The following is a 13,310-nucleotide window of genomic DNA, read 5'->3' on the forward strand; positions in this document are numbered from 1 at the left end:
TGCAGGGTAACAGCCCCTGTGCTCTCCACTAGACCACATGTCCTCTGACGCGTCGTCTTTGGAAGGAATAGGTTCCAGAGGTCTGGGACCTTAAAAGGAGAACTGAGAATGGCATGACATGCAAACTCCAAAGGTCATTAATCACTGGTAAACTGTCGTGCATGCAATTAAATGGGGTCCTACAGGTAAGGCCTGTCCTTTCTGGGGAGTGGCTTATCATCTCTAGTTCAATTCCCAGGAGAACTCAAAAGGGAAATGGGGAACATCAGGAAATAACTAGTGAGGAGAATGAACTCCTGTTAAAGATCCTGTTTTATGCCTGACCGGTGTGGCTCAGTGGTTGAGTGTCGACCCATGCACCAAGAGGTTGCCAGTTTGATTCCTGGTCAGGGCACATGCCCAGGTTGTGAGCCCGATCCCCAGTAGGGGGCATGCAGGAGGTGGCCAATCAATGTTCTCTCTCATCGATATTTCTATCTCTCTCACCCTCTCCCTTCCTCTCTCTCTAAAATCAATAAAGAAAAATTATTTTTAAAAAGTCCTGTTTTACTTTAACCAACTGAATGACCCATGACCTGTCCACCCCCGGATTTGGCCCGTCTCCTGAGCAGTACTTTGGAGCCTGTGGCACATTTTTCAGTTCTCTTACTTACTCGCCATCACTCCCATGGTAGATAATAATCAACACTGAGGTGATGCTAAAAAGTATGGAGTAGCCAGGTCATGAAGTCTTCTAACTTGAGTCTTCTCTGCCCACCCTGACTCCTCAAGTTATAAAAAAATCAGGTAGGGAAGTGACTTCCCCCAGCTCTCACGATGCAAAGCACAGCTAGAACCCAAAACCAGGTCACGTGACACTAAGTCAGCATTTGTGCCATCACTCCACGAGCTGAACTCCAACACGGGGAAGGGCACAGAGCCAAGGGTGGCCCAGAGAGGGTCCTTTAATGCCACCACCGCTGAACAGTCACTCTGGTTACATGGGCACGAGGACAGGACATCAGATGGTAATAAGCATAAATCCAGACATCTACTTCCGTCATGAAGTACTAACAGGGACTTCCCACTGTAAACGAAAACTGGGCAGAATATACAAAACTACTGTTTTCAGACCCTGAAAACAATGAATGTGGAACCATGGTTCCTGGGAGAAAGAAAACAAACAAGGTAAGCCCTACTGCTGCCCTGGGTTTCCTCACAGAACAAGCCTCAGAGGGCGAAGGAGGCAGAGATGCTGAGTGGCTGGACGCCGTGGGCAGGGCTCGGGGGACGAGAGCTCTGGAACAGCTCATCGGCACAGGAAGTGATAAAGTAAAATCATACAGGCAGAGAAGGAGCGCGAGAGAGAAAAAGAAAAGGCAAACACAACAAATAGAGAACAAAGAGCAAGGTGGTAGACTTACATTCATCATATAAATAATTACATTAAATATAACTGGTCTAAACATTCCAATTAAAGGCAGATTATCAGACTGAATTAAAAAAGCAAGACCCAACTATATGCTGCCTACAAAAACCCATTTTAAATATAAAGACACAGATGTGTTAAAAGTAAAAGAATGTACCATGCAATACCATGGAAGCTGGAGTGGTTATATTAACATGAGACAAAGTAGACTTCAGAACAGAGAGTATTAGCAGGGACAAAGAGGGACATTTCATAATATAAAAAGTAGTTCCATTAAAAAGGTGTAATAAGCAGAAATGTATGCATCAATTCAATGTACGCGTCAGTTTCCAGAAAACAGAAACTGACAGAGCTGAAAGGAAAACAGTAAATGCAATGAGAGGCTCCTCACTGCCCTCTCACTAAGTGACAGGGCCCCTGGGAGAAAGCCCTCGAGTCTACGAAGGTCTGACAACATCCAACCAGCTGCACTGAGCCGACATTTGTAGAACATTCCATCCCAACACACACCCTTTCCAGGTGCATGTGCGACATTCACCCAACCAGACCGTATGGTAGGCCTTAAAGTAATCATAAATATATTCTAAAATGATTAAAATCAGAAAGGAAATGTACTCTAATCACAATGGAATTCAATTAGACATCAAAAGAAAAATATCTAGCAAAACCCCTAATAGTTGAAAATTAAACAACACACTACTAATTAACTCACAGGTCAAAAGAAAAACCACAAAAACTAAAGAAACTAAAGAAAAATAAAAACACAGCCTTTCAGAATGCAGCTGAAATAGTGCTACTGGGAGATCTATAACAATGCTTATTTTAAAAAAGCAATGTTCAGGCTTTCTCTTTAAGAAGCTAGAAAAGGCAAATTAAATTAAAAAAAACCAGTAAATGGAAATAATAAAAAACAGAATAAAACAAAACAAAGAAAAAGAAATCAATGAAACCAAAAGCTGAGTTTTAAAGAGATAAAATAACTGATAAATTCCTAGTTAGACTGATTAAGAAAAAAGACACAAATTATCAGGAATGAAAGAGAGGACATCTCAACAGGTCCTTTAAATATAAAAAGAATAAGGAACTAGCAATGACTCTGTGCCTATTTATTTGACAATTAAAACTAGTAAGTTACTGGAAAGATACAAATTATTAAAAGGGACACATGAAGAGTTAGAAAATTCGAATAGTCCTTATCTGAAAATAAACTGAATATATTCATTGAATAAGTTTTCTTAGCAGAAAATTATTCATAATTAAATAATTTCCTAAAAAACCCCAGGCCCATATGGTTTCACTTGGAAATTAAAGATTTCATCAAGAAACAATTCTACATAAAGTACTTAAGAAAATAAGAGGAAACATTTTTCAGTTCATCTTAAAAGGCCAGCATTGTCCTGATATCAAAACGAGACACAAGCAGGCTGGCTGGTGTGGCTCAGTGGTTGAGCACTGACCCATGCACCACGAGGTCACTGGTTCGATTCCAGGTCAGGGCACATGCTCCAGTGTGGGGCGTGCAGGAGGCGCCAGTTGATGTTCTCGCTCATCAATGTTTCTACCTCTCTCCCCTTCTCCCTTTCTCTCTCTAAAAATCAATGAAGAAAAAAAAATTTTTTTTTAAACAAAAATGAGACAAAAAACTGCAAGACAGCCCTGGCTGCCATCAAACAGTTGGTTGGGCATCATCCCCTGCATGGAAAGGTTGCTGGCTCCATTCCCAGTCAGGGCACTTGCCCGGGTTTTGGGCTTGACCCCTGGCAAGGGGCATGCAGGAGGAAACCATCAATGTTTTGCTTTCACACAGATGTTTCTCTCTATATCTCTAAAAAAATCAAGTTTCCTAGGAATGCAAGGTTGGTTTACACTGAAAAATTGATTTACTTTACCAGATTAACAGAATTAAGAGAAGTAGAAAATAATCACTCAACACACATTCATGATCAAAGCTCTCAGCAAAGAGCAACCTTCCCCAACCTGACCTATGAAAAGGCTACAGCTAACACCTGCAGCAGGCAGGGAGGCCCACTCACGTCTAGCATGGCTCTGAATCCTGGTCAGTGCAGGAAGGCAAGGGAGAAAGGAATCAAGACTTGAAAGGAAGTAAAACTGTCTTCATTCGGAGATGATATGATTGTGCATGTGGAAAATAAACCAAAAAGCTACTAGAATCGTTAAGTGAATTTAGCAAGGTCACAGGATACAAGGTTATGAAATCAACTGTAGTTCTAGAAATTAGCAATAAACGATTGCAAAATGCAATGAGAACAGCCTTTAACAGATTAAAATATGTGCAAATTTCATAAGTTGAAAATTAAAAAACAATGCTAAAATAGAGAAAGACCTAAATAAATGAAAATTTTCACATATTCATGAACTAGAAGGTTCAATTATTGGTCAGATGTTAATTCTCCTCAAGTTGATTTATAGATGCAACCCCACTCAAAATTCACGAAGGCTTTATTTTTAAAAAAATTTTTATTATTATTTTTAATCCTCACCCAAGGACACTTTCTGCATTTATCTTCAGATAGAGCGTGAGAGAGGGAGGGAGGAAGAGAAAGAGAGAAACATCGATGTGAGAGAGACACATCGAGTGGTTGCTACCCACACAACCCCAACAGGGGCCAGGGATAAACTGCAACCGAGGTACATGCCCTCAGCGGAACTGAACCCGGGTCTCTCTGGTCCGCGGGCTGACACTCTAACTGCTGAGCCAAACTGGCCAGGGCACGAAGGCTTTATTATTTCTATTAAGTTCACAAACTGAATCTAGTATTTATATAGAAATGCAAAAGACTTAGAATAGATAAACTATTTTTGGGAAAGAACAACACAGTTGGAGGGCTCACATGACCTGATTTTAAGACTGTAAAGCTATAGTAATTAAGACTGTGATACTGGCCTAAGGATACACATATGATTCAATGGGGCAGATACAGAATCAAGGAGACCCATGTATGTTGGATCAATTGATTAAAAATATATATATTTTTCTTTTATTGATTTTAGAGAGAGAGGAAGGGAGAGAGAGAGAGAGATAGAAACATCAATGAGAGAGACCCTAAAGGCCGCCTCCTGCACTCCCCCTCACTGGGGATCGGACCCACAAACTGGGCATGTGCCCTGACCGGGAATTGGACCAGCAACATCTTGGTGCGTGGGTCGACAGTCAACCACTGAGTCACACTGGCCGGGCAGGTCAACTGATTTTTGATAAAGTCAAAGTAATTCAATGGGTCAAATTTAGCAACCTGCTCAAGGTCACAGAACTAGCAAGCAAAGGAGCCCATGTTCAACTCTGGGCAGGTGGACGCCTGAGAGCTTCCTTCACTCTCACAGGGCAGTCTCCCTGTAGCGACCGGGCAGAACTGACGTGCTCAGACGTGTTCCTGTCGGCCCTGTGCCAGGGGCCTTGCGTGGGTACTCTCTCAGCAGAAATTCTCAATAGCTGCTGTGCCAAGCAAGAAAAGTGACAGGTGAGGAATAACAAAAGTGATGCAAAATTAATGGAAAATACAAAGGGGGTTCTGGAAATCCTTAAGCAATACACCAGAGCTTTTCTCTGGGTTTCAGAAAGGGAAGAGTTGAAAGGAATGAAGTTCTTTAAAAAATGTGAGTCCCTGAAGTCAAAAAAAGGTGAGAGAACCACATTCTTCACTTCAGAAACTACTGACTTCGGTGATGACAGAGTAGAAACAAGAGAACTAACCTGGAAGGGACCCACAGTGCAGTGTGGGGAAGTTCTGCCTACTCAGCACAGACGGCTGGAGGACAGGACCCGTTTGATGCTCCTGAGCCCTAAAGGTATCCGGCACCCTTCTCCTCTGAGCCAAGTCAGGAGTGTGAGCTCTGGCACCAGGTCATCTGAGTTTCAATCTGAAGGTTCTGCCACTAACAGTATGACCCATTTTGCCTCAGTTTCCTTATCAGTAAAATGGGGATCGTAATTGTATTCCTTGTACAACATGGGTTATTCTGAGGATTTGAGAAGATGGTAGTAAATACAAAGCACTTAGAGCAGCGGCTAGCTGTTGGCTCAAGAACATTTTAAGCCCAGCCGGTGTGACCCAGTGGACTGAGTGCTGTCCCATGGACTGAGAGTTCCTGGTCCGATTCCTGGTCAGGGCACATGCCCAGGTTGCGAGCCCAGTCTCCAGTGGGGAGCATGCAGGAAGCAGCCAATCGATGCTTCTCTCTCTCCCTTCTTCTCTAAATAAATAAATAAACAAACAAACAAACATATTAAAAAAAAAACCAACATTTGCTGTAATGTGACTATCACCGGTCCTCCTGGACTCACATTTCTGATGTAGTTATGACAACAAATCATAGGGCTTTTTTTTTGTTTTTGTTTTTTACTTGATTGATTTGAGAGAGAGAGAGAGAAACAGAAATATCATTTGTTGTTCCACTTATTTATGCATTCATTGGTTAATTCTTGTATGAGCCCCGACCAGCGATCCAACCTGCAACTTTGGCATATTGGGACAATGCTCTAACCAACTGAGCTACCTGGCCAGGGCTCGTATGTTCCACATTTATTTTGGAGACAGTGTGGCACTGAAGAAAAAGCCTGGACTGGGTTGGACTCCTGGCTCTGCTTCTTCCTGGGTATCTTCATCTCTCTGAGTCTCAAGTTTCCTGGTTGTTCAACAAATCTGCATCTGTAAGTGGGGCTCATGGTACTGTCCTCAGAGGGCTAAGGCAAAGATAAGGAGATCAGCCCGGCTGGTGTGGCTCAGTGGTTGAGCACAGACCCAGGCACCAAGAGGTCGCCAGGTTGATTCCTGGTCGGGACACATGCCCAGGTTGTGGGCCAGATCCCCAGTGGGGGGCATGTAGGAGGCAGCCAATCGATATTCTCTCTCATCGATGTTTCTGTGTCTCTCCCCCCTTCCTCTCTCTCTAAAATCAATAAAGAAAAAGAAAAGTGTGTATGTATATATATAACATATATATACACACACACACATATATATAACCATATATATATATGGTTATCAGAGTGTAGCAAAGTGCTTATTATCATAGTGCCCATCACAGAGATCCTCAGTAAGTGGGAATTCATATTCTTTTTACCAGTTCTCACTTCTGATTTCAGGAATGTACCCCTACCTCCTTGACTACTGTGTCAGGATGAGACAACATGAACAAGGTTTAACTGTTCAGGGTCAGCAGGAAGTCTAGGAGCCTGTCAGACTGGGGAGTGCAAACTAGAAGTCCACCTGGAATTCTGGTGTAAGCTGCCTTTTAACACAACTTTACTGTAGAGCATACAGTTCCTGTCTAGGATCCATTCTCTCGCCCCTTTCTGCATGGTCCGCAGCTGCCCAAGGCCGTCTCTGGTGGACACTGTGGCCCTGCCTCAGCGGTCCCTGCTCACTGCACACTGGCCTCCTTCACCCACTTGGCAGAAATGCCTGATGGATGAGGGAGTGATGCATATACTGTTTCTGCAAAGAAGAACACAGGGCATGCTGGAAATATGCACCATGGGGAGGAAACTCAACCCTGATGAGCAGACTGTGGGGAACCAAAAAGTAGTGAGATCTCCAGGTTCTGGTTACTGAGGGCTGATGACCTTGAAACACCCTCCCTGCAGAAATGGAAAAAGGAGCCTTCCCAGGCACACGTGCTATTTGTAGCTGACAAGGAGACAGCAGAGGAGACTAACACTACCAGTGCCAGATTAGGGTGGGGGGCGTTGTGTCCATATATACCAAATCACGTCATTTTCACTATGTTCCGGGCACAACTATTATTGCCCACAACCCCCAACAAACATTTTTGTCTACTTGAAAGTACAGTAGTTGGTATTAGAATCCAGGCCTGCTCAAAATGTTTTATTCCACTATTCTATTTCTAAAGAGAAGCACTAAGAACCAGCAGATAGTGCCTTCTCTCTCCCCACCTGTCCACTGAGCCACTCTGGGGAAGCACAGACTCTCAGAGAAACACAGCTGTGCACAGTATGCCATACACACTCAGGGGAGCAAACCCTTCAGGGTTCACTACATCATGCAAGTCCCCTGTAAACCCTCAACAGCCTGAGCCTACTTCTAGAACCTTAGGCAACCAATGAGCAGAAAAATAATCTTAGGAGCCTGACAGGGAAAGTTAAGTCAGGTGTGGACAAACAAGGCCCATGCACCAAGCCCACCGATTCCCATAGACAAGGCTTATCAGCAGACAGCCACCGTGTGTGGCTAGTTCGTGCCAATGGCAGAGCTGAACAGCTGGGACAGACCACAGGGCCCCCAAGCCTAAAGTACAGATGAAGTTCGCCAACCTCCAACCTGAACCATGAATGAGAGATTACACTTCTTCTAAGGAAAGCTTGTGGTATGGAGAATGGGCAAACACGCTGACAGAAAAGCTATCACCTCAAACTTTTTAAGATTAGGAGAGGCAAAAAAAAAAAAAAGTAGGGCACATCTGCCCACAGAAACTACGGATGCCATCAGGCTCCTGGGCACGGAGCTTTATTACCATCGGCCGTGCTTAGTCACCAGGCATGTGATATGCAAGATAACAAAGTCTCTTCTTGTTTTGGGAGAGGTTAAGAAAGTCACAGTGACTAAACGCTACTGCCAGTTGTGACAGCTTAAGACTCAGCCAGAAGGTCTCTCAATCCAACAGTGTTTGAGGAGAAGTCCAAGGGCTGTGTGTCTAAGGAGCGGAGAGTGTGGTAAGGAGGGCTTCGTGGAGCCTGCTGATCCCTGAAGGAGCGGAGGGAGGGGATGCTGACAGGAGCCTGGGTATCTGCAGAGGACGGTGACTAACCAGATCACCACGCACGGAAATCAAGGCTTTCACATGACTAAGGGAGAAGTCAAGTGTTGGACACAATCCCCCCCGCCAGCCGAGCCAGACTCACGTTATCCAGGTCCTTGCGCAGCGCGATCTTGCTGGTCACCAGCTCGTGGGCTAAGTCGTCATTTTCCTGTTCCAACCTCATGTTTGCTTCTTGTAGACGCCTATTCTCCCGCTGAAGGGTTAAATGACACATAAAAATCAGATGAAAATGACAACTTCTCAGTGCTAACCCTCAAAACTACTTTGAGTCCTGTGGAAATCGTGGGAGGCGTAGCTGGTCCTAATGTGCTTCCAATCAGTAATTTCTCATTTTCTACCTCCATCAACAAACACTGACTCCAGCGACCTTGTCAAGTAGCTACATCTTATTAACTGTGCCAAGGGCCACTGAACTGGAACAAACTAGGCAGCTGGTTTGAAGTGAAACAAACTTGTTTTCTTATTTGCAAACTCTAACTGAAACTTGAACCTTGAAACAGCGGCAACTGAATTTTTAAAACAACACAACAAGGCTGTTACACGGACAATAACATGAAGCGGAAGGCTGGAGGCTCTTCACATGGCATCGGCCAGAAGCAAACGAACCTCAAATCGCTCGATGGGGTCTTCCTGCTGGGCCTGCTGCTCCCTCATGGTGTGATATTCTTTTTCAAATTTTTTCAGCTTCTTCTGACTAATCTGTAGGATAAACCACAGCACAAATTATAAAGTATCAGAAAGTGGTGGATGCTTCAGGGGCTTCACTAAAATTAGGCCATCCCTAGTCACTATGGCAGTGGTGTTTCCTATTTTTGGAGGGAAATCATCAGAATGGGGCACAGTCCAGGATTCTGCTGGGGATAACTGGTTCATACAGTTTTACTAACAGTGTTAGAAGGAGCGCCTACAGGGAGCTCCTCCCACCTGAGGCCGGGTCCTACTGTCCCTGATCGCCATCACCACCATCTCACTGAGCACATACCAGTACTGCTGCAAGGTGCTTCCAGTCTCTGAGCTCTTGCCACTTCTACGAGTACAGTATTTTCATCCTTATCCTCATTTTACATGCAAGTTAACTGAGAAATAAGGTGGTTACGGTCACTCAGGCACCAGCAGAACTGGGATTTGAACCCAGGCAGCTAGGCTCCATCCAAGGCCCAAGCTGCAGCCACCTCACTATCCTACCATCTATTAACTTTCCTCGCTACGAGCTCCTGTGCTGCTGTCAAACAAGCACCGTTCCCTCTGCCCTTCAAAGCACAGGTCTGCTGGACACTCCACTTGGCGGCTCTACTACCCACTGAACTACTGTCCTTTCTCTCAAGCTTTTCTTACCAACAACCACTGCAAACCACAGGTTCACCTATGCCTTTTACTTCCATTGCTTCATAGCCTCTCTCCGTAATGTCTCTAAATCAAGCTTTTGCTCTGACTACTCTACAGATAGTACCCTCTTGAAGGACACCAAGTGTTTTCTTTCTCATTCCATCCAGTGGGTTCTATCAATCCCCAATTAGACTTCAACATTCCTTGACTTTCATGCTTTAACATGATCGATCCCCTCCTCTCTTACCTCTCCTTCTACCTGGCAGGCTGTTCCCTCCTTCACTGGGTAGCCCTTCTCTTTCCAGTCTGGACCGTAACACAGCAATTCCTTTCAAGATACAACTCTTAGTCTTTTGTTTGATTCCTTCCTCTAAACCACCAACCATTCTCTTTGGTGTTTTTAAAATTATATTTTTAATAATTATGAAATATAAGAAATAGAAGAGATAAAACAGGTATGTTCAACCTAAGGAATGGTCACAAAGCTAACATTCATCCCTTCCCAAAGCTTCAATAATCAGCACTACGCTGAGACAAATTTTAGCTGCCTGTTCCCGATAACTAGGAAACTCTGAGGTAGTCTAGTCCAACTCCCTCGTTGAAGAAACTGAGGCCTAAAAGGGGGTGGGACAGGCCAAGTGTGTAGTGCCTCCGGTCCCTGTTCCATCATTCCCTTTCCATCTCCCTCACGCTGCCGGGTGCTCCTCTCCCTCTGACTCTGGACTCCTGTGCTTGTCGAGATGTTTACAGGCTGCTTCGACCAGAGCTGATCCTGGAGTCTGGATGCTGCCCAAGGGAAGGCGGCCACGAACACAGCACTGTGCCCTGGCTGTAGTCTATAGAAATGTCCATTAAACACTTGGGGGTGAGGCTATACAAGCAGGAGAGTGACATCTTTAAACCCAGATCTTCTGCGGTTAAGGGCAATGCTGGGGTAAACGTTTATTATATATGTGATTCACAAAGAAAGCGCATAAATAAAACATCTATGTGATCAGTAAATTTATAAGCAATCCTAATGGATCAATAGGGGAGGAACAGAAACTGAATGAGGCTTGCGGGAGGCAAACACTTCCTCCCAGGGCTCTGCTGTCAGTCTGGATAAATGACAAGGAGGTGAGGGGATCTGAGACTCCCCTTAAGGCTTTATTAAAAAAAAACAAAAAAAAAAAACAAAAAAACAACAGAACTGACACCAAATCCTACAAAACATTCTCACAAATCTTCAGGATTCTCCACCTTTTCATTCTTGTGCTGGGGTAAGAAAGAATTCACACTTTTTCCCTATACACATACATTTAAAAAGGCCAATTACAAAATAATTTCTCCTACATTTCATTATCCCTTATTGTAAATGCCTCATTCTCAGAGCAAAAGGGCTGATTCTCCCTCAGCACTGTAACAGCTGTGCGTGTCTATTGAGCACCTGATAAATGCTGAACCCTTCACATTTGGTTATCTCATTTGGTTCTTAGATTTTCATGATAAGATATGGTCATTTCTTTATGTGCTTCTCATGTTTTCAAAGTGTTCTGCATTGAGAATAAATTCTTCTTATAATTAAGTAATCAAAATGCATGCTGTTAGAAAGAATTCTCACAGTTATTCCAGGCTGCTCTAACAGGACTGCCACGGACAAAGCTCCACCATCTTCCGCAGAGCCTGCCGGTCCAGAGAGCTGCCTTCTTTACCAGCTTAGGCTCCCTGCCCATTTCTCAGCCTCACTGGTTCTCGGTCTCTCTCTTACGCCCTCTCTCCCTTGAACTCACTCCCCAACACTGTTTATAACAGGCTCGCAGTTGATCCTGACCTTTGGAGCATGGGTGGCTGCATACCAGAGCCAACTAGTTCAGGCTGCCTCTGATGAACAGACCCCATGGGGAACGGAGAGGCACCAGCAGCAAAAGCACCCATTCAAGCTGCCACATGATGCTGCATCCAGGAGAGACCAGCACCCACCTCTGAGCTTGCCTGTCCCCTATCAATGCCTCCAAGCCAGAACAGTGTCTCCCTCATCACTGTCCCCGCCCATGCACAGAGTGCCCAGAAATGCTACATTACATTGATCATTCTTTTTTTAGTCCTCTTCCAAGGATATTTTTCCATTGATTTCTAGATAGAATGGAAGGGAGGGAGGGAAGGAGGGAGGGAGGGAGACAGCAATTGCTTGCTTCCTGCAAGACCCTGACCAAGGCCTGGGATTGTACCTACAAACCCAGGTACATGCCCTTGACCGGGAATCAAACCTTCAACCCCTGGGTCCACAGGGCTATGCTCTAACCACTGGGCAAAACGGGCCAGGGTGACATTGACCATTCTTTGTATCAACCTTTCTTCTGAATGGAAATGGCAACCAAAGTGAATGTACAGTACAATCCTGGTCCCTCTCTGCCTGGACAAGCCCATACCCTATTCAGCCTTCAGATCAGAGCTCCAACATCACTTCGTTAGGAACCCTTCCCTGACACCGCCTTCCCTCTATTGGGCCAGGTCTTTTGTTACCTATTCTCATAGCATCAGGGCACTTCCTCCACGGCACCTGTCCAAGTTCACAATGATTTATTTATGTGATTACTTAATTGTCTGTCCTCCCACTAGGAAGCAGGCCTCATCTGTTTTGCTTACCACTGTATTTCCAGTGCCTAGCTCAATGCCTGGAACACAATCAGTACTCAATAATCAGATGCTGAACAAATCAAAGCCAACGGCCTTCCTTTTAATCTAATCAGGATAAAGTGGGGACATTTATTTACCCGACAGCTGAGCGCCATGGGCAGTGTTCTTTGCTAGGCATCAGTGACGCAAAGATGTAGAGATCACAACATGCAAACTCACAGGACTGGAACTCTTATTCCTGGCCCACAGTAAGCATGAAAATACTTAATGAATAGAGACACAGTCCCCACTCTAAAAATTCCAAGGATCATTTTGTCTGCCTATTACTTACACCAATAACATTTAAATTGAATTCAGGAAGTAGGGAGCTATGGAATCAAACCCAGAGCTTGGAATCACACCCACTGTTGGCTGACTTCTATCAGAAGTCTGGAAATCATAGTTTCAAACACAGTGGCATTTTTACCCTCAAAGAAGATTATATTTAGCCCTGGCTGGGTGGCTCAGTTGTTTGGAGTGTTGCCCCCTACACCAAAAAGGTTGCCAGTTCGATTCCTGGTCAGGGCACATGTGGGAGGCACCCGATTGATGTTTCTCTCTCTCTCTCCCCCTTTGCCCCCCCCCCCCTTCTTCCCTCTCCAAAAATCAAATCAAAACAAAATGAAACAAAAACATCCTTGGGTGAGAATTTTAAAAAATGATTATATTTGAATTTTTTTATTTAAATGTACTTTTGGGAGAAAAATTCTAATAGTTTCCTGGAATAAGGCTGAGTTTGTAATTTAGGTAAAACCAATTTTATACCCCCTTGCAATCTGTACAGAAGTTCTTAACGCTGTTAGGAACAGAACCACTCTGAAAGTGTCCTGAGAGCCACGGTTCCCATAAAAAGCACTGTTCCCGTAAAAGAGCAGACGGCAACTCTGCCCCCACACCACCCACAGCAACAGAACATGCTACAGACCATTTCAGAGGGCTCACAGGCTTCCTGAGGCCTATCCTTTGTCCCCGGTTAAGAAACCTTGAATTAGACAGTGAAGACTTGGATCATGCCAGTTGATATTTTGGTAGAAGTACAAGTTTAGTCTCAAGTCCCTTCCCTTGGTCATTCACTTGTCAGCAGTCCATCAGAGGAGTTGGATAATTCCTAAAAACATGTGCT

At 44.4% G+C, this 13,310-nt stretch overlaps 2 protein-coding genes across 15 annotated transcripts in view; one reads left to right on the forward strand and one right to left on the reverse strand.

Moving 5' to 3' along the window:
- Nucleotides 1-13,310, forward strand: part of LOC118629517 (spermatid perinuclear RNA binding protein) — a 197,766-nt gene that overhangs the window by 163,020 nt on the left and 21,436 nt on the right. The gene's annotated exons all lie outside the window — the stretch shown is intronic.
- Nucleotides 1-13,310, reverse strand: part of RABGAP1 (RAB GTPase activating protein 1) — a 149,893-nt gene that overhangs the window by 5,832 nt on the left and 130,751 nt on the right. For all 14 annotated transcript variants that reach the window (XM_036260827.1, XM_036260828.1, XM_036260838.1 and 11 more), the window contains 2 exons: nt 8,813-8,905; nt 8,289-8,399 (listed from right to left, as the gene is read on the reverse strand). In XM_036260827.1, the coding sequence (XP_036116720.1) occupies nt 8,289-8,399; nt 8,813-8,905 (204 nt within the window). The remainder of the gene's footprint in view (nt 1-8,288; nt 8,400-8,812; nt 8,906-13,310) is intronic.

This window comes from Molossus molossus, unplaced genomic scaffold, assembly GCF_014108415.1.
Source record: "Molossus molossus isolate mMolMol1 unplaced genomic scaffold, mMolMol1.p scaffold_m16_p_14, whole genome shotgun sequence".
Lineage (NCBI taxonomy): Eukaryota > Metazoa > Chordata > Mammalia > Chiroptera > Molossidae > Molossus > Molossus molossus.